The sequence below is a fragment of the Hyla sarda genome, chromosome 5, assembly GCF_029499605.1.
Source record: "Hyla sarda isolate aHylSar1 chromosome 5, aHylSar1.hap1, whole genome shotgun sequence".
In the NCBI taxonomy this organism is placed as follows: Eukaryota; Metazoa; Chordata; class Amphibia; order Anura; family Hylidae; genus Hyla; species Hyla sarda.
This window is the reverse complement of record NC_079193.1, coordinates 169,332,861-169,360,650: the sequence shown is the minus strand read 5'-3', so window position 1 is coordinate 169,360,650 and position 27,790 is coordinate 169,332,861. Positions and strand designations below refer to the sequence as shown.

At 42.4% G+C, this 27,790-nt stretch overlaps 1 protein-coding gene across 2 annotated transcripts in view; it reads right to left on the bottom strand.

The window, feature by feature from the left end:
• The window catches only part of ZNRF2 (zinc and ring finger 2), a 163,117-nt gene that overhangs the window by 30,653 nt on the left and 104,674 nt on the right, over window positions 1–27,790 (bottom strand). For both annotated transcript variants that reach the window (XM_056520697.1, XM_056520696.1), the window contains exon 2: window positions 14,010–14,105. In XM_056520697.1, the coding sequence (XP_056376672.1) occupies window positions 14,010–14,105 (96 nt within the window). The remainder of the gene's footprint in view (window positions 1–14,009; window positions 14,106–27,790) is intronic.

The window sequence follows — 27,790 nt, the reverse complement described above, 5'->3', positions numbered from 1 at the left end:
ACCGTGTGATTTAATTAACAATATATTTTTATAATTCGGACATTTCCGCACGCGGCGATATCACGTTTATTTTTATTTACACTTTTTTTTATGGGAAAAGGGGGGTGATTCAAACTTTTATTAGGGAAGGGGTTAAATGATCTTTATTCACTTTTTTTTTTGCAATGTTATAGCTCCCATAGGGTACTATAACACTGCACACACTGATCTTTTACATTGTTCAATGGTTTCTCATAGGAAACCATTGATCAATGATTCTGTGCTTGACTGCTCATGCCTGAATCTCAGGCACTGAGCAGTCATTCGGCAATCGGACACCAGGAGGCAAGGTAAGGGACTCTCCTGCTGTGTCATAGCTGTGTCAAAACCCTCCTGCTTGGTCCTTAAGATGTTAAACTATCTAGCTTTGCATGTAATGAATCTCTCTCATATATTAGTTTCACTTTTAAAGTTGCATTACTGAAATAAATGAACTTTTGCACTATATTCAAATTTTTTGAGTATCACCTGTATATAAATATATGTATGTATATAAACAGGAACAGCGGTCTAGTGGTTTCATTAAGGTTATATCTTAACCCCTTAAGGACTCAGCATTTTTCCGTTTTTGCATTTTCATTTTTTCCTCATCACCTTCTAAAAATCATAACGCTTTAAATTTTGCACATAAAATTCCATATGATGGGTTATTTTTTGCGCCACCAATTCTACTTTGCATTGACATTAGTCATTTTACCAAAAAATTCACAGCGAAACGGCAAAAAAATTCATTGTGCGACAAAATTGAAGAAAAAATTTCATTTTTAAACTTTTGGGGGCTTCCGTTTCTACGTAGTACATTTTTCGGTAAAAACGACACCTTCTCTTTATTCTGTAGGTCCATATGAATAAAAGGATACCCTACTTATGTAGGTTTGATTTTTGTCGTACTTCTGAAAAAAATCATAACTACATGCAGAAAAATGTATACGTTTAAAATTGTCATCTTCTGGGCCTTTTTCCGCGTATGGGCCAGTAGGAGTGCTTATTTTTTGCGCCGTGTTCTGAAGTTTTTATCGGTACCATTTTTTGCATTGATCGGACTTTTTGATCGCTTTTAAAAAAAATTTTTTTATGGTATAAAAAGTTACCAAAAATACGCTATTTTGGACTTTTTTGGCGCATACGCCAAGGACGCAGCCCATTTGGGCCTTAAAGGGGTATTCCAGGCAAAACCTTTTTTTATATCAACTGGCTCCGGAAAGTTAAACAGATTTGTAAATTACTTCTATTAAAAAATCTTAATGCTTCCAATAGTTATTAGCTTCTGAAGTTTTCTGTCTAACTGCTCAATGATGATGTCACGTCCCGGGAGCTGTGCATGATGGGAGAATATCCCCATAGGAACTGCACAGCTCCCGGGACGCGAGTCATCAGAGAGCAGTTAGACAGAAAAAAACAACTCAACTTCAGAAGCTAATAACTATTGGAAGGATCAAGATTTTTTAATAGAAGTAATTTACAAATCTGTTTAACTTTCTGGAACCAGTTGATATATAAAAAAAAGTTTTGGCCTGGAATACCCCTTTAACCCCTTCAGGACGGAGCCCATTTTGGCCTTAAGGACCGGAGCGTTTTTTGCACATCTGACCACTGTCACTTTAAACATTAATAACTCTGGAATGCTTTTAGTTATCATTCTGATTCCGAGATTGTTTTTTCGTGACATATTCTACTTTAACATAGTGGTAAATTTTTGTCGATACTTGCATCATTTCTTGGTGAAAAATCCGTAAATTTGATGAAAAATTTGAAAATTTTGCATTTTTCTAACTTTGAAGCTCTCTGCTTGTAAGGAAAATGGATATTACGAATACATTTTTTTTTGGTTCACATATACAATATGTCTACTTTATGTTTGCATCATAAAATTGATGTGTTTTTACTTTTGGAAGGCACCAGAGGGCTTCAACGGTCAGCAGCAATTTTCCGATTTTTCACAAAATTTTCAAACTCAGTATTTTTCAGGGACCAGTTCAGGTTTGAAGTGGATTTGAAGGGTCTTCATATTAGAAATACCCCATAAATGACCCCATTATAAAAACTACACCCCCAAAAGTATTCAAAATGACATTCAGTCAGCGTTTCTAACCCTTTAGGTGTTTCACAGGAATAGAAGCAAAGTGAAGGAGAAAATTCACAATCTTCATTTTTTACACTCACATGTTCTTGCAGACCCAATTTTTGAATTTTTACAAGGGGTAAAAGGACAAAATTTTTACTTGTATTTGTAGCCCAATTTCTCTCGAGTAAGCACATACCTCATATGTCTATGTAAAGTGTTCGGCGGGCGCAGTAGAGGGCTCAGAAGGGAAGGAGCGACAAGGGGATTTTGGAGAGTACGTTTTTCTGAAATGGTTTTTGGGGGGCATGTTACCTTTAGGAAGCCCTTATGGTGCCAGAACAGCAAAAAAAAACCCACATGGCATACCATTTTGGAAACTAGACCCCTCGGGGAATGTAACATGGGATAAAGTGAACCTTAATACCCCACAGGTGTTTCACGACTTTTGCAAATGTAAAAAAAAAAAATAATTTTTTACCTAAAATGCTTGTTTTCCCAAAATTTTTTTATTTTTAAAAAGGGTAATAGCAGAAAATACCCCTAAAAATTTGAAGCCCAATTTCTCCCGATTCAGAAAACACCCCATATGGGGGTGAAAAGTGCTCTGCTGGCGCACTACAGGTCTCGGAAGAGAAGGAGTCACATTTGGCTTTTTGAACGCAAATTTTTCTCTGGGGGCATGCCGCATTTAGGAAGCCCCTATGGTGCCAGGACAGCAAAAAAACCCCCACATGGCATACCATTTTGGAAACTAGACCCCTCGGGGAACGTAACAAGGGGTTAAGTGAACCTTTATACCCCACAGGTGTTTCACGACTTTTGCATATGTAAAAAAAAAAAATTTTTTTTTACCTAAAATGCTTGTTTTCCCAAAAATTTTACATTTTTAAAAAGGGTAAAAGCAGAAAATACCCCCCAAAATTTGTAACACAATTTCTCCCGAGTACGGCGATACCCCATATGTGGCCCTAAACTGTTGCGTTGAAATACGACAGGGCTCCAAAGTGAGAGCGCCATGCGCATTTGAGGCCTAAATTAGGGATTGCATAGGGGTGGACATAGGGGTATTCTACGCCAGTGATTCCCAAACAGGGTGCCTCCAGCTGTTGCAAAACTCCCAGCATGCCTGGACAGTCAACGGCTGTCCGACAATACTGGGAGTTGTTTTGCAACAGCTGGAGGCTCCGTTCTGGAAACAGTGGCGTACCAGACGTTTTTCATTTTTATTGGGGAGGGGAGGGGGGCTGTGTAGGGGTATGTGTATATGTAGTGTTTTTTACTTTTTATTTTATTTTTTGTGTTAGTGTAGTGTAGTGTTTTTAGGGTACAGTCACACGGGTGGGGGTTCACAGTAGTTTCTCGCTGGCAGTTTGAGCTGCAGCAGAAAGTTTGCGGCAGCTCAAATTTGCAGCCAGATACTTACTGTAATCCTCCACCCATGTGAGTGTACCCTGTACGTTCACATTGGGGGGGACATCCAGCTGTTGCATAACTACAACTCCCAGCATGCCCGTTGGCTGTCGGTGACTGCTGAGAGTTGCAGTTTTGCAACAGCTGTAGGCACACTGGTTATGTATCACTGAGTTTGTGACCTAACTCAGTGTTTCACAACCAGTGTGCCTCCAGCTGTTGCAAAACTACAACTCCCAGCATGTACGGTGCATGGTGTACGGTGACTGCTGAGAGTTGTAGTTTGCAACAGCTGGAGGCACACCGGTCGTGAAACACTGAGTTAGGTAAAAAAAAAACTCTGAGTTTCACAACCAGTGTGCCTTCAGCTGTTGCAAAACTACAACTCTCAGCAGTCACCGACAGCCAACGGGCATGCTGGGAGTTGTAGTTATGCAACCAGCAGATGCACCACTACAACTCCCAGCATGCACTTTAGCTGTTTGTGCAAGCTGGGAGTTGTAGTTATACAACAGCTGAAGGTACACTTTTCCATAGAAAGAATGTGCCTCCAGCTGTTGCAAAACCATAAGTCCCAGCATGCCCATAAGGGAATGCTGGGAGTTGTGGTGGTCTGCCTCCTGCTGTTGCATAACTACAGCTCCCAGCATGCCCTTTTTGCATGCTGGGATCTGTTGCTAAGCAACAGCAGGAGGCTGTCACTCACCTCCAACGATCCTCGCCGCACAGGTCAGTCCCTCGTCGTCTCCGCCGCCGCAGCTGCTCCTGGGGCCCCGATCCCAACAGGGGCGCCGGGGATCGGGGTCCCCAGCACCCGGGGTGCACGTCCCGCACCCGCTCACGTCCTCCGGAAGAGGGGCGGAGCGGGTGCGGGAGTGACACCCGCAGCAGGCGCCCTGATTGGTCGGCCGGTAATCCGGCCGACGAATCAGGGCGATCGTGAGGTGGCACCAGTGCCACCTCACCCCTGCAGGCTCTGGCTGTTCGGGGCCGTCAGAGACGGCCCCGAACAGCCAGTAATTCCGGGTCACCGGGTCACTGGAGACCCGATTGACCCGGAATCGCCGCAGATCGCTGGACTGAATTGTCCAGCGATCTGCGGCGATCGCCGACATGGGGGGACATAATGACCCCCCTGGGCGATATGCCGGGATGCCTGCTGAACGATTTCAGCAGGCATCCGGCTCCGGTCCCCAACCGGCTAGCGGTGGGGGCCGGAATTCCCACGGGCGTATGGATACGCCCTCGGTCCTTAAGGACTCGGCATGCAGGGCGTATCCATACGCCCTATGTCCTGAAGAGGTTAAGGACGCAGACAATTAAATTTTTACGTTTTTTCCTCCTTGCCTTCAAAAAATCATAACTCTTTTATATTTTCATCCACAGACTAGTATGAGGGTTGGATTTTGCGTGACCAGTTGTCCCTTGTAATGCCATCACTCACTTTACCATAAAATGTATGGCACAACCAAACAAATACTATTTGTGTGGTGAAATTAAAAAGAAAACCGCAATTTTGCTAATTTTGGAAGGTTTCGTTTTCAAGCCGTACAATTTACAGTAAAAATGACATGTTTTATTTATTCTTTGGGTCAATACGATTAAAATGATACCCATGATAACATACTTTTCCATTACTGTTGCGCTTAAAAAAAAAATCGCAAACTTTTTAACCAAATTAGTACGTTTAAAATCCCCCTATTTTGAAGGCTTAGAACTTTTTCATTTTTCCGTATAAGCGGCGGTATGAGGGCTCATTTTTTGCGCCGTGATCTGTACTTTTTATTGATACCATATTTGCTTATATAGAACTTTTAATCCATTTTTTAGAAATTTTTGGGGGAATAAAATGTTATTAAAAAGCATCTATTTTGGACTTTTTTTATTTTTACGTTCACGCCATTCACCGTACGGTATCATCAACATTTTATTTTAATAGTTCAGATATTTATGCACGCGGCGATACCAAATATGTATATAAAATATTTTTTTTTAACACTTTTTGAGGGTGAAATGGGACAATTTACGTTTTTATTGGGGGATGGGGTTTTTCAATTTTTTTTTACTATATTTTTTTACTTTTATTTTTACACTTTAATAGTCCCCATAGGGGACTATTTATAGCAATCACTCAATTGCTAATCCTGTTCAGTGCTGTGTATAGGACATAGCACTGATCAGGGTTATCGGTCATCTTCTGCTCTGGTCTGCGGGAAGGCAGATTAAAGCAGAAGATCCCGGGAAGGCAGCGGAGCCAGGTGAGGGGACCTCCGTCTGCCGTGATGGATGACTGGATCGCCGCGGCAGTGCTGCGGGCGATCCGATCATCCATTTTAGTGACCATGATGCTGCAGATGCCGTGATCTGTATTGATCACGGCATCTGAGGGGTTAATGGCGGACATCCGCGGGATCGCGGATGTCCGCCATTACAGGCGGGTCCCTGGCTGCGATCAGCAGCCGGGACCTGCCGCGCATGACCCGGGCATCGCTCAGATGCTCGCGGTTATGCTTAGGACGTAAATGTACGTCCTGGTGCGTTAAGTACCACCTCACCAGGACGTATATTTACATCCTGCGTCGTTAAGGGGTTAATTAATGATATATTTTTAAGTTCCGACATTTACGCACGCGGCGATACCACATGTTTATTTACACAAATTATTATTTTTTTTTATGGGAAAAGGGGGATGATTAAAACTTTTATTAGGGAAGGGGTTAAATTACCTTTCTTAACTTTTTTTTTTTTTTTTTGCAGTGTTCTAGCTCCCATAGGGGACTTTAACACTGCACACACTGATCTTTTACCCTGATCTCTGCAAAGCCATAGCTTTGCATGGATCAGTGTTCTAGGGGCTCGATTGCTCAAGCCTATAGCTCAGGCTTGGAGCAATCAAACGCCGATCGGACTCGACGGAGACAGGTAAGGGGACCTCCGCTCGCGTCCTAGCTGATCGGGACATCGCGATAGTCCCGATCAGCCTGACTGAGCTGCCGGGAAGCTTTTACACACATTTATCGGGACCGACCCGGTGTGATGCAGGGTCACGGCGTTGCCCCGTTTTAAACACCAGGACCGGGCGCACGGCGTACAGGTACGGCCTGCGTCTTTAAGAGGTTATTCAGGAATAGAAAAAAACTGCTACTTTCTATCAAAAACTGCTCCCCGTCTGTCTCCATGTTGGGCATGGTTCTGCAGCTCAGTTCCATTGAAGTGAATGGAGCAAAGTTGTAAAACCACAAACAACCTGGAGACAGAATTTGGAGCTGTTTATGAAATAAATTAACTGTGTTTTTCCATTCCTGGATAACCCTTTTAATAGTTCAGACATTTCCACACGCAGCTATACCAAAAATGCTTACGTTTATATAGGATCAGCACCAGTATTTTACTGCCTTTTTGTTCCGCTGTCAACCTTGATTGCAGGAACTAATGGGTTAATAGCCTTGCAGCAGCAATCGCCGCTGGGCTATTAGCTGCAGCCCCTGGCTATAGTTACCAGCCGGGATGACGTCAGCATCCTGCAATAAGGCCAGTCCCCCTTGGGATGGGAGGGAAAGGGCTGAGTATCTTATTGATATTTAGGAGGTAAATATTTGTAACATTAGAGGGGGGTGATATAGTTACATAGTTAGTACGGTCGAAAAAAGACATATGTCCATCAAGTTCAACCAGGGAATTAAGGGGTAGGGGTGTGAGCACTTTTTTCCAGTATGATTTCACATCAGAGTTATTAACAATGTTGTATGATTGATTAGTATAAATATAAAAGAGAACCCTGTTACACTGTGTATTACACTTGACACACTTTGCATATGGGTCAAATGTTGCTGCTTCACTGTATATGCTAATTAAATAATGGATGCTGGATTGCTCTTCTCTTTTGCTTCTAAGTCCCTAGGACATACTGTGTCTGAAGTTTTTATGACGACAGGTACACTTTAACAAAAGTGATGTATTGCTTTAAAAAGTCAACATGGAATTGGACATTTTGGTAGGGTTTTATACGATGGCATCATGGCTCTTAAAAGGAGAAAACAATTTATCAACTGGTGCCAGATTTGTAAATTAGTAATTGTAAATTACTTCTATATAAAAATCTCAATCCTTCCAGTACATATCAGCTGCTGTGTGCTGCAGAAGAAGTTTTATAGTTCTTTTCTCTCTGCTGACACCTCTGTCCATGTCAGGAACTGTCCAGAGCAGGATAGGTTTGCTATAGGAATTTGCTCCTGCTCTGGACAGTTCCTGACAAAGGCAGAAGTGTCAGCAGAGAACAGACTGAAAAGGACTATACAACTTCCTCTGTAGCATATGGCAGCTGACAAATACTGGAAGGATTAAGATTTTTAAATAGAAATAATTAACAAAATTGGTTTAATTTTTTGGCCTAGGTGATTGAAAAATGTGTTTATCTGAGTAAATAAATAGATAGTTGCATGAAACATTAAAGAGCCTGCAAGGGGCTCAGTCCTCCCAGCATTAAACTCATATAGAAAATCCAAATAGGAAAATATGGGGGTGCTTTAAAACACAGCTTTTAATATTAATACACTAAAATCTCACCTCAAAAGAATATTAGTGTATAATACCCAACACCAAAATCATAAATTTAACTGACACCGAGATTCATACCACTATATGTGGTTTGGTGTATGAACAGCCACAACACACTTGTTACTCCCTACGCGTTTCAGCCCCTATCTTGGGCATCATCAGGGGATTTATCATAAACAATATTTGTGTGGACTTAAAAGTAATTCTACATATGAATGCAGTCACTTAATTTGAGTAGCACCCGATACGAAAATGCTTTACTCAAAAAGGTGTAGGGTTCCTGTAGCGGATATTGATACAAAGGACCTGTGAAAAAAACCCATAGAGCCACGTAAATATATAGCATCTTATCCAACACCATTATTGTTGTGCTTTGTATTTGACTCACAGTTCCTTATGGTGTCCCGAATACCTGTAAAAGAGGTACACAATAGACACCTTATAAGTAAAGGTCCGATGTTCCTGAAAGAGAAACTAGCTGAACTGCCACTAGTACGCTACTCACAGTTGTCCGCTATTGCATCTGGGCTGGAATCCCGGATGGCGTACAAACCCGCAGTGGCGGGGAGCTGTACTGTCTGACGGCTTCTCTGTGCTCACCGTCCGGGATCCCAGCGTCTGGCGTCATATCCGGTCAAACCCGGAACTACGTCAGTGGCGACGCCCCATAGTGACGCTAACAGGGGGCGGGACTTTGTTCCGATCGCAGTGCCGTGATGTGGAGCCGGAAGTAAACAAAGGTAACTATGGCTAGCTGAATCATAACTATGTCTAGTAACGGGTAACAATATGACAGGACCAGAATGATAAGGTCCCTCTAGCTGTTACAGATCTCTCAAACATATAATTACCAATTTCTTTCCTAAATGATGGAACTTAAAAAATCCCATATAAAGTTGGTTAGGGCATATAGGGATGCTGTCCAAACACTGTCAGGAACAGACATTATAGGCTTTCAGACAGCCATCAGTGAACACCGGCAGGGGGCCAGGACCAGGCATCCAAAACCAGGTTTATCTGAGTAACCCTTTAAGTCTAGCTCAGCTCAAAGGGAAAAGGGGCTGAAATATTCAGCTTTATACACTGTGTTGAGCTGAGGTCCCACCTGCATTTCCTGTCTTATGTCAGGCTGCCAGGCTGCTGCAGGAGACAATCTGGAAGCAGGACTGCAGGCAGGAATAGGAGGTCCCCTGGTGGCCAAACTTTTATGGGTTAATTTAAAGTATATTAAAAAAAAAAAGCTAATTCAAATAGGCTAACTTATAAGATATCAATTTTTATTACTAATGACAGGCAAGAGGGGGCATGGCATGATGTCATGTCTCCGTCTCTAGAGCAGCGCCCGGCACACAATGCTGGGCACTGCACGAAGATTGCGGAGGAGTCCCAGTGGAGGGGCCCCCGCGATCAGACATCTTATCCCCTATCCTTTGGATAGGGGATAAGATGTCTAAGGCCGGAATACCCCTTTACCGTATATACTGGAGTATAAGCAGAGTTTTTCAGCACGATTTTTCGTGCTAAAAACACCCCCCTCGGCTTATACTCTAGTAAACTCTCCACCCGCAGTGGTCTTCAACCTGCGGACCTCCAGAGGTTTCAAAACTACAACTCCCAGCAAGCCCGGGCAGCCATTGGCTGTCCGGGCTTGCTGGGAGTTGTAGTTTTTAAACCTCTGGAGGTCCGCAGGGTGAAGACCACTGCGGCCTTCGACATCATCCAGCCCCCCCCTCTCACCCCCTTTAGTTCTGTACAGTACTCTCCTCCACTCTGCGCTGGTCCGGTGCTGCAGGACTGTCCGGTGGGGAGGTCGTCCGGTGGGATAGTGGTTCCGGGCTGCTATCTTCACCGGGGAGGCCTCTTCTAAGCACTTCGGGACCGGCCCCAGAATAGTCACTTTGCCTTGACGACGACGCAGAGGTACGGTCATTACCAAGGTACCTCTGCGTCATCGTCAAGGCAACGCCTCTATTCTGGGCCCGAAGCGCTTAGAAGAGGCCTCCCCGGTGAAGATAGCAGCCCGGAACCACTATCCCACCGGACGACCTCCCCACCGGACAGTCCTGCAGCACCGGACCAGCGCCGAGCGGAGGCGATTACTGTACAGAACTAAAGGGGGTGAGAGGGGGCTGGATGATGTCGAAGGCCGCAGTGGTCTTCAACCTGCGGACCTCCAGAGGTTTCAAAACTACAACTCCCAGCAAGCCCGAACAGCCGATGGCTGCCCGGGCTTGCTGGGAGTTGTAGTTTTGAAACCTCTGGAGGTCCGCAGGTTGAAGACCACTGAGGGCGGATAGTTCACAAGAGGATGATGAAGGGGGGTGTGTGGGATGATGACAAGGGGATGATGAAGGGGGCTGGGGATGATGACAAGGGGATGATGACAAGGGCATGATGAAGGGGGGGGTGGGATGATGACAAGGGGATGATGAAGGGGGGGGTGTGGGATGATGACAAGGGGATGATGACAGGTGATGATGATGAGGGTCTGGATGATGACAGGGTGATAATGATGAGGATGTTAATGACGGGGGTCTGGATGATGACAGGGGGGGATGATTTATTTCCCACCCTAGGCTTATACTCGAGTCAATAACTTTTCCTGGGATTTTGGGATGAAATTAGGGGCCTCGGCTTATACTCGGGTCGGCTTATACTCGAGTATATACAGTAAGTGTTATGGTATGAATTAGGAAATGGTGCTACTATATCAATGTAAATTGTGCACAGATCAGAGAATAAAAAAAAGAGGAGACCATGGAATGTCCACAGATCTACAGCCTGTGTATCACAGCTGCCTGATGCTAATCTACAGACTGAAAAATGTTCTGGTATAATTATTTAGGCCAGTAATATCCACGCCAGTAATATGCACACATTTCTTTGACTATTACAGTAATAAAGATCTGGCTCATTTGCCCATGTGGATTATGGACTTTCTTGATCGCAGCATATCTATAACTGTATTGGGTTATTCTGCTCCATTAAACATTTCACATGAATTGCACAGTTTCAGAAAATCCATAAAAAAAATTCTAAAACAGAATGTAAAGACTGCATAATCCAGAATAATAATCCATGAATACTAACCTCCCCATCAATAAATTAAGATCAACAATAATTTATCAATTAGGTCTGGTTTACTCCATCAACAATCACATTTTATAAATTGTCTAGAAATTCTACTCTACTGAATGATGTTTCTAGGTGTGGCAGTCAGAGTAGTAGATTTGAGGAGTTGTCCTATCTTGCATTAATAAAGCTAAATCGTTGTATAATGATTAGTGATGCAACTTTCCCCATCATTTAACCACATACATACCAACAAACAATGTACAGTACACTGCAGAGATATGCTCAGAGCCATTTTTATAAGTTCTCCATATAAATCTAGGTGTGGATTTTTCGCACCTGCATATTTTTTTTAAGATACATTTTATCTTCTTATAAAACGTCATTTGCACAATTATATCCTTAGCAGCATATCAGTCTTTACAGGGAAAATATTATTACAGCACAAAATCCTTAGATGTTACAGTCAATAGCTAAAACTAATAAATTCATTTTCACACTATTACTGACAAAAATGCTGAGTATAGCACATTGTGATGTCCTCTAGTGGGATTTAAAAAACAAAACTAAAGTCTATAAGAAATAAATAATCATAAAAATCAGATTTTGCTGAAGTGCTGCACACAATAAAAGGAACAACAATAAAAAACATAATAAATGTCATTAATTTATATGCATGTTCATTACGCAAAAAAAAAAAAAAAAATCACGACCTTATATAGCTAAACCAATTAAAAAACTAGGAAGGCTCAGCTCTTAGTATATACAGTGTCACAGTAACATTTTTCCATGGAATGTGCATTATGCAGAAGTAGTTTTAATTTTTTATATATATTTGGTATTGCTGTATTTGTAACAACCCAAAAAAGTTTAACACATTATTTATGAAAGGCATAAATGGGAAAAGTAATGTGGTTTTGTTGGAGTTTTTTTTTTCTTTATCCTATCATTTCCTTACGGCCTTTCACAAGGGGGATTACTGCCTGTTATAAGTGTTAATCACTGCAAATTAAAAGGGTTACATAACCGTTGAAGTTAAAGGAGTATTCCAGCGCAAAATAACTTATCTCCTATCCAAAGGAGATAAGTTATAGATCGCGGGGGGTCTGAGCGCTAGGGCCCCCCGGGATCTCCAGGACGGGGCCGCGGCAGTCTGCAGGAAGTGAAGTTTCGTCCCAAACAGAAAGCCGTGGCAGACACGCCCCCTCCATGTATCTCTCTGAGGTACATGGAGGGGGGTGTCGGCCGCCGCGTCATGCGGGGATGGAACACCCCCTTTCCAGCATACTGCCACGGCCCCGTCCAGGAGATCCCGGGGGCCCCCAGCACTCGGACCCCCCGCGATCTATAACTTATCCCCTATTCTTCAGATAGAGGATAAGTTATATTGCACTACAGATGTCCTTTAATGGCTGCACAACACCACTTGATAGTTTGTGCATCCATACACTACTATTACTGGCAACACAGTCCCTATTTACAAGAGAAGATGTGGTACAGACAAACTATTTTTGAGACTGCAGATATAATGTGAACAGTCGACAAACAAGAGTTTGCCCATGTTTTAGCTTATCAAGTGGTAATAATCAGAAATGCTCCTACAAAAGTTTGTGTTGCTGATATTTACCCATATCAACCACTGAAAGTAAATAAGATTAAAAAAAAAAATAAAAAAAATAAAATATATAAACAAGTGCCCTCCACAGAGCCAACATCACTAAAATGGATTGTCCAAAAGTGTAAAAGGGGTACTCCGCCACCAGACATCTTACCCCCTATCCACTGATAGGGGATAAGATGTCTGATTGCAGGGGTCCTGCTCATGGGGACCCCGAGATCTCTACTGTAGCCCCCCCCCCCCCGAGTCATCAGCTCTCCGGAGCTAGGTTTGCTCAGTGGCTGATGACTGCCGATACAGGGACTGGCGGTTCATGACATCATGGCTCCGCCCCCTCATGGCATCACATCCCGCCCCATTAATGCAAGTCTATGGGAGGGGGCGTGACTTACCACACCTCCTCCCAATGACTTGCTTGGGTGTGAGGGGGCGGAGCCATGACATCACAAACTGCCGGCCCCTGGAGCTTTGGAGCAAACTTCGCTCCGGAGAGCTGATGACTCGGGGTGCTGCAGGAGAGATCGTGGGGGCCCCCAGCAGCGGGACCCCTGCGATCAGACATCTTATCCCCTATCCTTGGATAGGGGATAAGATGCCTCAGGGTGGAGTACCCCTTTAAAGGGGAATTCCAGGCCAAAACTTTTTTTTATATATCAACTGGCTCCGGAAAGTTAAACAGATTTGTAAATTACTTCTATTAAAAAATCTTAATCCTTCCAATAGTTATTAGCTTCTGAAGTTGGAAGTGTGTTTGTAGTATGTCTGGTTGTCTGTCTGTGTGGGCTTCCTTCTGTTGGGTCTCAGAGTTGCTCTTCTGTTACATTGGTACCCATTTTGCTGCACTTTTCTCCTTATGATGGTGATGGGCTGGTTTCTGGGACCTCTCGGAGGTGCTATTGTCTGTGATTGTTCTTATTTCGCCATGTTGGCGGTGTTTGTTATTGAAATTTGCAAAGCTTAAATAAATACTTAAAAAAAAAAATAAAATTATTTCCAATGTAGCATACAGCTGCTAAAAAGTACTGGAGAGTAAAGATTTTTAATAGAAGTCATTTACAAATCTGTTTAACTTTCTGGCACCAGTTGATTAAAAAAAAAAAAATGTTTTCCACCAGAGTACCCCTTTTATGCTAGGTCTACTTCTATCATCTACAACATTTATAGCACATCCCGAGTTAATGCCAAAAAATAAATAAATAAACAATTTAATGGTGAGCTCCATTTGAAAAACAAATTAGTGGTACTTACCATTATAAGTTATTCTTGGTTTTGTTAAGCACATCACAAGGTGCAAATCCATTTCGTCAGTAGGAATGAATTTTGAGCAGACTGGGCACTTAAATCCTGAAGAAAAAAAAAGGAATATAAGTTAGACATAGTATATATGCCTATTCATATATCATGAGGTTGTAAAATGTCATGTTACTGTATAAAGTAATGTTCACAGATAAAGCAACTGCATATATCTGCTGATAAGTTAATGTTCACTGTGAAGCAAGACAACAAGCTATATTTACATGTAACACAAAATCAGCATGAATTTCCTCTGGAATGAGCCTTCCAATAAGAATGGCGCAGAAAGAGTATTTCTGATTTGGCAAGAACATTTTCCTTCTCAATTTCCTCAGTGTGCACATATTCTAAACCAGCCGATAAAATGATTTCTACAGGAATGCAATTTATTCAAATGCAAATTTAACTTGTTTCCACAGCGTTTATAAAATTCAACCACTGTATTTACATGGTTGTACATTTTATATAGGAGGACACGGAGGTACTACTGCTGGTGTAAGAGAAAGCAGTCAAGTTAAAGGGGTTATCACATGAATCATTTTCACACCAAAAGTATAGAAATGCTCCAAATAGAAGTTTTAAAGAGATGTACAGTATTTCTATTATAAAAATAACATTTTGTAATTAGGGGCCCTTTTGGTGTTGTGGCTAATGATGTGAATGGTTCTGGGCCGCATTAGTCTCCTTCCTCTTCTGGCAGCTGACAATCTAGTCCCTTCTCTTGCAAAAGAAATGTTCTCAGGTATACTGCCATGCTACTGCAGAGAGTTTCCAAGACAAGCAGAAAGCTATTTCTATAGACTTTTCTGCAGCAAACAGACAATCACTATTTAAAGAAGAGGGAGTGTCTAAGTATGTGAAGAACTCATCTCCATAGTTGACATGCACACTGTTATAAACTGTAAATGTCTCTAGATATCATGTCTATCTATGACTATATGATATATATGATCATATGTTTAACAGCAATATCAGTATACATGGAAAACATTGATAATTGTTAGCGGTCTCACCATCAAATATGACTCTATCCTTGGTATAATCTTAGGCTGTCCCCTCCACAGTAACCTAAAATTTGTTCTAAAGGGAAAGCTTCCCATGTTTCTTTAAAAACATGGAAAAGTCACTGAGAAATAAACCAACACCAGTGTAGGCAACCCAACTAAGTAATCACTTAACGATATCTGAAAACCACAGCTATGTATTCTTCAGTTAAGCACTCCAGGAAGTGCGATTCTTCATTCCTAATTTTATCTAATAATCCTATCAGTGATTTAGGAAACTGCTCAGCGTGCGTGAAAAGAGTACCATGTGAGGGGCTTCACTTTAGGGTTTTCCTCCACACTCTAAAAACTCTAGACTGTAGCAAAGTTATTTCATATTTGTTAAGCTAAATATGAAAAAAAGAAGAAGCTGGTAGACGGACTATTTATAAAGATATGAGAGATACATAACTATGATATAACAAGTTAATAAAAGAAGGTGATAAATTCCTATCCCTGAGCACTGCGATAGGGCTAGATACAATATCCTGAAAAAAGGCTGTGAATACTATCTGTTGCTAGGTCTGTGGGTAATGAATACTAAAATATAAGATTGTCTCTGTTGCGGATATGTTACACTCATAACTTTGGGTGGTGCCATATAAAAAGGTGAAAACTGTTGAACGTAATTTTTACAGTTGTAGTGACTGTACAAAGCGATCTCCTGTACGATGGCCCCAGCTCTCCCCGGGGCTGCCACACTCCCTCCATATCTCTCTATGGGAGAGCCGTTCAGCTATCTTCGGCTCTCCCATAGAGATATAGGGAGGGGGTGTGGTGGCCCCTGCTTCGGGTGAGGGTTGTGATGCGCCACTCCAGGGAAGAGCCAAGGCCTTGTACAGGAGATCACAGGAGCCCCAGTGCTTGGAACCCCCCTGCAGATAGGGGTTACTTTTTTTATGAGACTACTCCTTTAAGATGCCACATGAGGGATAGATACACAGGGGTCCCAAATTTTGAGAGAGAGAGGTGCTATAACTTTTGAATAGTGCCTTACGTCCCTTTATCATGTACATGACAGAAATCATCTATTTAGCAACATAACCCCTTTACGTGATCAGGCAATGTCCTTTTCTTCCATCCTAAATAAAGACTGCTCATTTTTATCCTCCTTATACATCTTAAAAGGGGTACTCCCCTGGAAAACATTTTTTTTTTTAAATAAACTGGTGCCAGAAAGTTAAACAGATCTGTAAATAGCTTCTATTTAAAAATCTTAACCCTTCCAGTACTTATCAGCTGCTGTATGTTCCAGGGGAAGTTCTTTTCATTTTGAGTTTCTTTTCTGTCTGACCACAGTGCTCTCTGCTGACACCACTGTCCATGTCAGGAACTGTCAAGAGCAGGAAATGTTTGCTATGGGGATTTGCTCCTACTCTGGACAGTTCCTAAAATGGACAGAGGTGTTAGCAGAGAGCACAGTGGTCAGACAGAAAGGAAATTCAAAAAGAAAACTTCCTCTGGAACATACAGCAGCTAAGTACTGGAAGGGTTAAGATTTTTAAATAGAAGTAATTTACAAATCTCTTTGATTTTCTGGCACCAGTTCATTTAAAAAAAAAAATAAAGTTTTCCAGTGGAGTACCCCTTTAACCCCTTAAGGACATAGGGCGTATCCATACGCCCCCGTTTCCAAGTCCTTAAGGACCGAGGGCGTATGGATACGCCCTGAGCATTTCCGGCCCCCACCGCTAGCCGGAGGGGAGCCGGAGCCGGATGCCTGCTGAAATCGTTCAGCAGGCATCCCGGCATATCGCCCAGGGGGGTCATTATGTCCCCCCATGTCGGCGATTGCCGCAGATCGCTGGACAATTCAGTCCAGCGATCTGCGGCAGATTCCGGGTCAATCGGGTCTCCAGTGACCCGATGACCCGGAATTACTGGCTGATCGGGGCCGTCAGAGACGGCCCCGAACAGCCAGAGCCAGCAGGGGTGAGGTGAGGTGTGAGGATTACCGGCCGACCAATCAGGGCGCCTGCTGCGGGTGTCACTCCCGCAACCCGCTCCGCCCCTCTTCCGGAGGACGTGAGCAGGTGCGGGAAGACGACCCCCGGTACTGGGGACCCCGATCCCCGGCATCCCTGTTGGGATCGGGGCCCCAGGAGCAGCGGCGGCGACGACGAGGGACTGACCTGTGCGGCTGGATCGTTGGAGGTGAGTGACAGCCTCCTGCTGTTGCTTAGCAACAGCTCCCAGCATGCAACAAGGGCATGCTGGGAGCTGTAGTTATGCAACAGCAGGAGGCAGACCACCACAACTCCCAGCATGCCCTTATGGGCATGCTGGGACTTGTAGTTTTGCAACAGCTGAAGGCACATTCTTTCTATGTAAAAGTGTACCTTCAGCTGTTGTGTAACTACAACTCCCAGCTTGCACAATCAGCTAAAGTGCATGCTGTGAGTTGTAGTGGTGCATCTGGTGGTTGCATAACTACAACTCCCAGCATGCCCGTTGGCTGTCGGTGACTGCTGAGAGTTGTAGTTTTGCAACAGCTGAAGGCACACTGAGTTAAGTAGTAAACCAGTGTGTCTCCAGCTGTTGCATAACTACAATCCCCAGCATCCCCAGCCAATGTAGTATGCCTCCGGCTGTTGCATAACTACAAGACCCAGCATGCCCTTCCGCTGTCCGTACATGCTGGGGTTTGTAGCTTTTGTAACAGCTGAAGGCACACTGGTTGCAAAACACTGAGTTTGTTACCAAACTCGGTGTTTCACAACCTGTGTGTCTCCAGCTGTTGCAAAACTACAACTCCCAGCATGCACTGATAGACCGTACATGCTTGGAGTTGTAGTTTTGCAACAGCTGGATGTTTCTCCAACCCCCCCCCCCAATGTGAACGTACAGGGTACACTCACATGGGCGGAGGATTACAGTAAGTATCCGGCTGCAAGTTTGAGCTGCGGCAAATTTTCTGTCGCAGCTCAAACTGCCAGCGAGAAACTACTGTGAAAAACGTCTGGTACGCCACTGTTTCCAAAACGGAGCCTCCAGCTGTTGCAAAACAACTACTCCCAGTATTGCCAGATAGCCACTGACTGTCCAAGCATGCTGGGAGTTTTACAACAGCTGGAGGCACCCTGTTTGGGAATCACTGGTGTAGAATACCCCTATGTGCACCCCTATGCAATCCCTAATTTAGGCCTCAAATGCGCATGGCGCTCTCACTTTGGAGCCCTGTCGTATTTCAAGGCAACAGTTTAGGGCCACATATGGGGTATCGCCGTACTCGGGAGAAATTGGGCTTCAAATTTTGTGGGGTATTTTCTGCTATTACCCTTTTAAAAAATTTTAAATTTTTGGGAAAACAAGCATTTTAGGTAAAAAAAAAAAAAATTTTTTTTACATATACAAAAGTCATGAAACACCTGTAGGGTATTAAGGTTGACATTACCCCTTGTTACGTTCCCCGAGGGGTCTAGTTTCCAAAATGGTATGCCATGTGTTTTTTTTTTGCTGTTCTGGCACCATAGGGGCTTCCTAAATGCGGCATGCCCCCAGAGCAAAATTTGCTTTCAAAAAGCCAAATGTGACTCCTTCTCTTCTGAGACCTGTAGTGCGCCAGCAGAGCAATTTTCACCCCCATATGGGGTGTTTTCTGAATCGGGAGAAATTGGGTTTCAAATTTTGGGGGGTATTTTCTGCTATTACACTTTTTAAAAATGTAAAATTTTGGGAAAACCAAGCATTTTAGGTAAAAAAAAAAAAATTTTTTTACATATGCAAAAGTCGTGAAACACCTGTGGGGTATTAAGGTTCACTTTACCCCTTGTTACGTTCCCTGAGGAGTCTAGTTTCCAAAATGGTATGCCATGTGTGTTTTTTTTGCTGTTCTGGCACCATAGGGGCTTCCTAAAGGTGACATGCCCCCCAAAAATCATTTGACGCTCCTTCCCTTCTGAGCCCTCTACTGCGCCCGCTGAACAATTAACATAGACATATGAGGTATGTGCTTACTCGAGAGAAATTGGGTTTCAATTACAAGTAAAAATTTTCTCCTTTTTATCCCTTGCAAAAATTCAAAAATTGGGTCTACAAGAACATGTGTAAAAAATGAAGATTTTGAATTTTCTCCTTCACTTTGCTGCTATTCCTGTGAAACACCTAAAGGGTTAATACACTTACTGAATGTCATTTTGAATACTTTGGGGGGTGTAGTTTTTATAATGGGGTCTTTTATGGGGTATTTCTAATATGAAGACCCTTCAAATCCACTTCAAACGTGAACTGGTCCATGAAAAATAGAAAATTTTGTGAAAAATTTCAAAATTGCTGCTGAACTTTGAAGCCCTCTGGTGTCTTCCAAAAGTAAAAACTCATAAATTTTATGATGCAAACATAAAGTAGACATATTGTATATGTGAACCCCAAAAAAAAAAATTTTGAATATCCATTTTCCTTACAAGCAGAGAGCTTCAAAGTTAGAAAAATGCAAAATTTTCATTTTTTTCATCAAATTTGGTGATTTTTCACCAAGAAAGGATGCAAGTTACCATAAAATTTTACCACTAAGTTAAAGTAGAATGTGTCACGAAAAAACTCTCTCGGAATCAGAATGATAACTAAAAGCATTCCAGAGTTATTAATGTTTAAAATGACAGTGGTCAGAATTGCAAAAAACGCTCCGGTCCTTAAGGTGAAAAAGGGCTCGGTCCTTAAGGGGTTAAACGTACTGTGCCTCTGACCCTACTGCCAAGAATAGAGTCATGGTATGTAGCTTCTGTACTGATCTGTGATTGCAAAGTAAAGCCTGGAGATCACTACTCCTTTACATAGCAGAGAGCACTTCATGAATAATGGAGCTGGTAATAATATCTAATAGATAAAATTATATTAGCTTTCACTTCTATAAATGATGGGCATGAGGACCTGAAGGATACTTTGTCACTGTCACATTTTACACAGGGGATTTATCCCTCGTTCTTTCAGGCCATGTTCAACTTCACAACCAATTTTTTTGTTCCAATAAATCGAAGGCTGGGTTCACACCACGTTTTTGCAATACAGTTCCCGTATCAGGTTTTTGATAAAAAAAAACAAAAAAACGGATTCCTCAAAACCAGACTAACTGAATTTTAATCCGTATACAGTTGAAAACCGAATATGGTTTGAAAAATGATGTCTGGTTGCATCTGTTTTTTTTAAAGAAAAATCCGCACACGTTTTTAACTTCATTCCATTATGAATAAAGTTTTGCTTGTTTGATTGAAATTCCAAGAAAAAAAAAACTCTGCACAGTAAAAAACCGGATGGTGAAAACCGGATGGAACCGTACGCACATATGGTTTTCTACGGTTCCCATTGACTCATGTTATAAAAAAGCATATACGTTTCAATAGAGTTTTTCACCCGAACCAAAAACGCTGGTAGACTACGGTTTTGGGTACAGGAAAAAAAAACTGACAAAACTGCACAGGATGCAAAACGGACACAACCTGATGCATCTTTTGGCATACGGTTTTCAATGGAGAGTCAATGCATACTGTTTTTAATACGGTTCCGTACGGTTTTCAAAGTGAAAACGTATACGGGAACTGTGTTGCAAAAAGGTGGTGTGAACCCAGCCTAACAAGGAAAAATAATGCAACTCTTTCATAGGCCATTTGAAAGTTTCTACCATTTTGTTTTCACGGCTTCTATTCAGGCTATGCAAAATTATAAGCAAGTGATCACAAATATATCGGAATTTTGGCTCAGATTTTTCAAACTGTGAGAGAAAAAATTGAGTGATTTTCCCACAGCAGCCAATCACAGCTCAGCTTTCATTTTACCAGAGCTTGTTACCTAAGCTGTGATTGGTTGCTGTGGGAAAATCCCTCTATTTTTTCTCACACACAGTTTGATAAATCTCGGCTATTATCCTTGTATTTGTATTGTATTTTTGCTCTAAATTTGTAGTTTGTCAAATTTCTCACGATTGTGTAAGTATGTCAAAATCAAGTTGTTTTTCAGCAGAGGTCATGGATTTATCATGTGCAAATATTGGTGAAAAGTCGCAAAGCCCTTAAAGGAGAACTCCGGAATATAAAAATTGTCGCCCATACTGCCGGCTCCGGTCTCCGCCGCGATCCGCTTCCTGGTTGTCGGATGAATCAGTCAATCACCAGCCGCAGTGCAGTCCGACTCGCCGGCGATAGGCAGAACGGAAGTGTGAAAACGCTTCAGGACACAAAATTCTTCACTACACAGGCAACTGCGGCAGGGGCCGAAAACGTCACACTGCCGCTCAGCCTATCGCCGGCCGAGTCTGACTGCGCTGCGGCTGGTGATTGGCTGATTCATCTGACCACCGGCAACCAGGAAGTGGATCGAGGCGGAGACCGGAGCCGGTTACCGGAGGCCCCGGGGGAGCGGAGGAAGTTATGTACATCTTTATTTGTTTACAGCCGGCACTATGGGGGACAATTTTTATGTTCTGGAGTTCTCCTTTAATGTGTCGCAAATCTGCACCAGCCCTAACATGGCTTACAAAAGTCGCAATTTGTCACAGCAGAGGGACCACACATAGTAGTGTCCTGAAGTGTTTATTGACAGGGTCTATAATATGTGCTGAATTTATGAAATTAAACTTGAAAAGTTTTACCGCAAAATAGTCGCATTCTGATGCCACACTAGAGGTGGTTTATTTTCAAGCCAAATGTAAGGAATTGTGTATTAATTTGTTTATGTACTATTGGTGCACAGACCATGAACTAGATGAGGCATCCAACTAATGATAAATTACACACTAGGAAAAACAGTGTTTAATAGCTTCAGGAACATTTGCGTGGCACAAGAAACTAAGCAAATGATAAATTCCTCCCATAGGTTTAAAGTATTATGGATTTATTTTCATCCTTAACATATTGAAAAGCACAGCCTGCTATATGACCTAGCAATACAAAATAACATACTTGCTACAAACAGACAATTTACACACAGGACAACACAATCTAGTATCAGTGATATTCTAGGAAACATAAGAGTTTGACCAAAGGCACTTACATATGGGCACAGCAGTATGGCTCCTAGGAAACCACTTGCTTGGCATATTATGCATACTCACTTGTAAAAAAGTGGTGAAATACTACAAGACAATTTGGTAATTCATTTGTTCATTTGCCAAATCTCCAACAAACTCAAACTCTGGTTAAAACTGGATATTACAGCATGCTTTGTTTGGCTACTGTGAAAAAAAAATCCCAACTGTCTTCGTGGTAACTGGTTTTTCCACGGGGCACATCCAGATCTGTCTTGCTTAATCTGACTGGAAGGAGTCAGACAAAAGTATCTTGTAAGAAATAAAGGAAAGCAAACCTTTCTAGCCCTTATCATATAAGGTACACAGGTTTTTAAAGTAATAAAAGGAATACAGAAAATTGTGTGTGTGTCTTTTCACAAGTAGATGCCAACATAGCTCAGACATAATCAGCTCTGTTCTGCAACTTACTTTTGATGATGCCAGGGTTTTCTGTGGGTGGAACAATGTAAAAGGACAACAGTTTCCAAGATTCCTCACTTCTTTTGTACACTGCTTCTACTTAAAGCTCTCTGCAAGCCATACTAATGCAAGGTATAATGCTGTGATGTAATTACTCAGTTTGTGTTGCTTTTTAGCTGTTTACTGATGCTTATTTATCTGCTGCCCAGTTTGTGAAACACAATCCCTCCAGAAACAGAATGTGGAGGGGGAACACACTGGGAGCAGTGGAGATAAGAGGCAGTAGATAAAACACCTTGACTCAGCCAGGAGCAGCTAAATCACATATTAGGAGTGCACTTGGGGAAGTGAGGGGGAGAGGGTGTCAAAAATGTCAATATTCAATCCATGGTAGCCATTCAATCCATGGTAGCCATTCAATCCATGGGTCTGAATACATTTTGTGGCTGGTGTATCAAGGACGCAAGCTCCAGCAATCTATATATGTGGTCATCCGTGGATATTTATCCAGATATAGAGGGGTCTTTGTTGATTTCCAAATGTTGGAAAAAGAATCCTGGCAGCCAACTGCAAGGCTATAATAAAGGCAAACAATTTAAAAAGACAGGATAGTACTAGAAAAGATGTGGCTATGTTTACAGAGTAGGATTTTTGCAGAATAATTCAGCCAGAAATTCTGACTAAATTTATTATGCTCAATTTGATTTCACTGTCCCATTCACACACCATAATTTCCGCATTTTACAAAAATAAAAGACCGGTCTTTAATTTTGCTGTATTTCACAGCGGAATCCTATTGAAGTCAATGGGGCTCTGAATTTCAGCGGAATTCTGTGTTTTGTGCGCACAAAAATTCCCAAAAACTGCAATAAATCTGCAAGAAGCTTTGCAGAAGGTAATTTGAACAGAATTACAGAAATCCCGCCGTGTGAACATAGCCTAAGGGTACTTTCACACAGGCGTATTTCCTTTCACTACGGTTTTCAGTCTGGTCACAAAATCGGATACGGGGCAAAAATGAGCTGGCCGAATTCACTATCTGACTCCAGTCAACTCATTCATATGAGTGAGGTGTGGGCCGGGTCCAATTGGGATACGGGAGCACCCGGTTTTCCCCATCTCCCAGCTGGATGCGGTCTCGTAAGAAAGAACCGTGGTGTGAATGCACAGTTGTTGAAATGATATGGCTACCTTTAGGAAATAACCTTTTTGTCTCCTTCGTCTTGCCACTACCCATCCAAGTCTTTATATGAAACTGGTATTTTGGAAAATTGGGAAGGACTTGTTTTGATCTTCTCCAGCTAGAGGACAAAAACATTCCACAACACTTCTAAAGACCCAACTTACAGATAAATATAAAAAGGACTTTGGGGGGGTTAAACTGAAACACAGATTATTAGATTTTACAGTCATGGGAAATAATAGAATAAATGATCATGGCTCTAAAGGACTCCTAATGATGCTTACAAGTATAAATTGTCCTAATATACATTGTACTTATGCTTAAATGTCAAAGTGCATTCTAATATCTTGGTATCTATAGTAACTATGTCAACAACCGTCAATAGTCCTGCCTCCATCTTATTACTGAAAATTCCAAAACAATGTTTCTACAGCAACACAATAAAAATGTCATCTAAACCAGAGAATTTAGATGCTAAGCCTTTAAATATAAAAATAACACCAAGTTTTGGGTAGCATTAACCATACCAGGAAAATTCCCAGGACAGAAAACCAAAATTGTCATGGGATATTTAATAAAAGTGGGAAGATTAGGAAATCTGCCAAGAAAATACTTAACATCATAAAGATAATAGATGATCGCATACTCAATAATTTAGAAAGCGAACGGTCACAGATTTACTGTAACAATGTGATCTCTATGAAAACCACATATGAATGTGTTGTAAGAAGCATATAATAAACAGGTGGAGAACAGTATCCAATAGAACATAGAAAGAAAACCGTTCTTAAAATGGGAGCTGACAACTGGAAATATCCATTAGCTGATGCGAAGACCTTGAAATAGTAATCATCATAGATTTTTTTTGTGCCTACCTTTTATACAGGTATGGCTCTGTTAACACTGCCGTTGTGAATTCTTTAACAACAGAACCCATGATGGTAGTGCCGGGCCCATTAAACTATAGACAACATCTGTCTGATGGACCATTCTGAAATATGTGTCAGGTTCTGAGGTGGTGTGTGTTGTTTTGACATTAAAGTTAAACTGTCATCCTGTTTACCCACATTAAACCCAATACATTGGGTTATAGTGCAGGTGGACAGGAAACCAATGTGGTGTCAGTGAGTTAAATACGTACCTTCAGTCCGGCGCTGTGTCCCTCTGAATGTCCGCTTCTATCTTCAGTGACTTGCGCACTGGAGGCAGGCCCACTGGGTGAATTTGAATATTCATGATCGCTGGTCACAAAAGAGCTCAGTAGGCGTAGGCGCAAGCGCTCACATGACCAGCGACCTTGAATATTCAAAATTCACCCGTTGGGCCCGCCTCCTGTGTGCAAGTCACAGAAGATAGAAGCAGACCTTCGGAGTGACACCGCGTTAGACTGAAGGTACGTATTTAACCCCCTGACCCCGCATCAATCTTCTGTTCACCCACACTATAACCCAGTGTATTGGGTTTCATGTGGGTGAACAGGATGACAGTTTTCCTTTAAGAATCGCACAGCATGCTGTCATTTCTTTCAGTTAAAGGACAACTGTAGTGGTCAAAAATCCCTGCCCAAATGTCCCCCAAACAAAAGCTATACAATTCAGTCAATTAGTCCTATTTACCTATATGCAGCCATTTCTGAGATATTAGAGTTGCCAGCATAGCCCAGTAGTCCTGCGTCCGTCCCCTATTCATTACATTGCAGCCGCCATCTTGGGACGGAGATCTCTTCCTCCCAGCAGTGTTTGTGCTCCCCCTAGCCTCTGTCAGCTCCTCCCTGCTTATGCATATGCATGACCGGGTGCTTTCTGAGGCAGCCATAGGCTCATCCTCAGAAACGCCCCTATCTGTAAGATTCAAGCAGAGGGAGAATGAGGACGTCCACAGCTCCTCCCCCCTCCCCTGCTCTGTCTACATAGGACCTCACATATCACCGGGAGGTTTCAAGTTTTCATGGGGGAAACACAGAGCAAACCACAGAGCAGGGAGGGGAGGACGTGTGTGTGAAGGAGACATATTACACTGCAGGGGCTGGTGGTGTATAGACTACAGGGAATAAATATCATACTGATTCTGTGTGTGAGGGGGGGGGGGGACTACTGGATGACACATGCTGGGAGTTGTAGTCCCTGTTATGTGTGTGTGTATGCCAGTGTTTCCCAACCAGGGAATGCTGGGAGTAGTAGTTTTGCAACATCTGGAGGCACCCTGGTTGGGAAACACTGGTGTATGAACTACAACTCCCAGGAGACTACAGATATACAATAGAGGTGTTTGTGAACTACAACTCCCAGGAGATTACAGAGATACAATAGAGGTGTTGGTGAACTACAACACCCAGGAGACTACAGAGATACAATAGAGGTGTTGGTGAACTACAACTCCCAGGAGACTACAGAGATACAATACAGGTGTTGGTGAACTACAACTCCCAGCCAGGAGACTACAGAGATACAATATAGGTGTTGGTGAACTACAACTCCCAGGAGACTACAGAGATACAATATAGGTGTTGGTGAACTACAACACCCAGGAGACTACAGAGATACAATAGAGGTGTTGGTGAACTACAACTCCCAGGAGACTCCTGATACAATAGAGGTGTTGGTGAACTACAACTCCCAGGAGACTACAGAGATACAATAGAGGTGTTGGTGAACTAGAACTCCCAGGAGTCTCCTGATACAGTAGAGGTGTTGGTGAACTACAACTCCTTTATACACTCAAACAGCAGAAAGCTGACAGGGCATGCTGGGATTTGTAGTTTTGCAACAGCTGAAGGCACCACTGGAATTCCCAGCATGCCCGAACAGCATATAAAATAACTGGGCATGCTTGGAGTTGTAGTTGTGAAAAAGATGGAGGGACCCCTATCAGGACAGTTTTATAGACAAACAATTATGTTTTTTTACCATTTTTACTTTCACTATCCACTCTCCAGTGTCCACACTACAGGGAGCACGGAGGCAGCTGCTTCATCACTGGACAGGAGCAGCATGGGGAGGGGGAGATGAGCAGAAGGGGAGGGTGTATGCATAGGGAAGGGAGATGTGGGCATTACAATATAATAATTTGCTCGGGGGGGATAGAACAGGGGGAGGGCAGCAGCTTACAGGAAGTAAGCACAAGGCATGATGGGAGATGTAGTTTTATTTTCACTTCTCCTCCGTAATTCGTGTGCTGATAACGGGAGAACGACTGGGCCAATTTTGATGGGGGAGACATCGTTGGAAAGGTCTTTCAAAGACCTATTAAAGGAGGTAAAAAATAAGTTTTTTTGCCCAGCACTGCAGATGTCCTTTAATCATGGCAGAACTATAAATGGAGGCTCCAAACTGGGACTCTGGAACAGAAATGTAACAAATTGCTCCGGTAAAATGAAAGCAGAGACATGACTGGTTGCTATCTGTCTGAGACAAAAACAAGACATAATTTGTTTCACGTTAATTGTTAAATTTGGGCCTCTGTCTAAACAGAACCTGGGGCTATATTTACGCGTTTGTAGGCATATTTTAAAGTTTAAACTACTTATATTTATTTTAAAATTACACATTTTATGCCTAAAATGTATTCCCCATTGAATTACAATAAATACACGCAGTAGTATTTAGGTAGTGATGTTACTTATTATGCTTCAAATAAGCTTTAAAAAAAAGCTTGCAAACAAAAAAAGCCTCTAAAAGATATACATATAAAAACAAGCATTTCAGAGAGTGTGTGACGGTTTTCTCACAATTCTTATGTGATTTTCACCCCAATATTTATTTTTAACAGCATACAAAATGACTGTTGTCTCAGATTTTTTCCAGGTTGCAATATGGCAGGGACCTGACTCACTAGTCAGCTGATGACAGGGAGCCTGTCTGCTTCAATGGGTGAACCGATCGCTTGGTGGGAGAGAGATTAATCTGCAACTAATGCAACAGCTGTAGGCACCCTGATTGAAAACCACAGGTCTTTTGAATGGATGCAGCTCATTTATGTTTCAATTGGTGGGGTGGCTGATGTGTGGGAGGGAGGAAAATGGAATTAGGGGATTTGTAGGCAAAAGAAGAAAATTCAAACAGAAAATACCACTTCAAAAAAAGATAGCCCC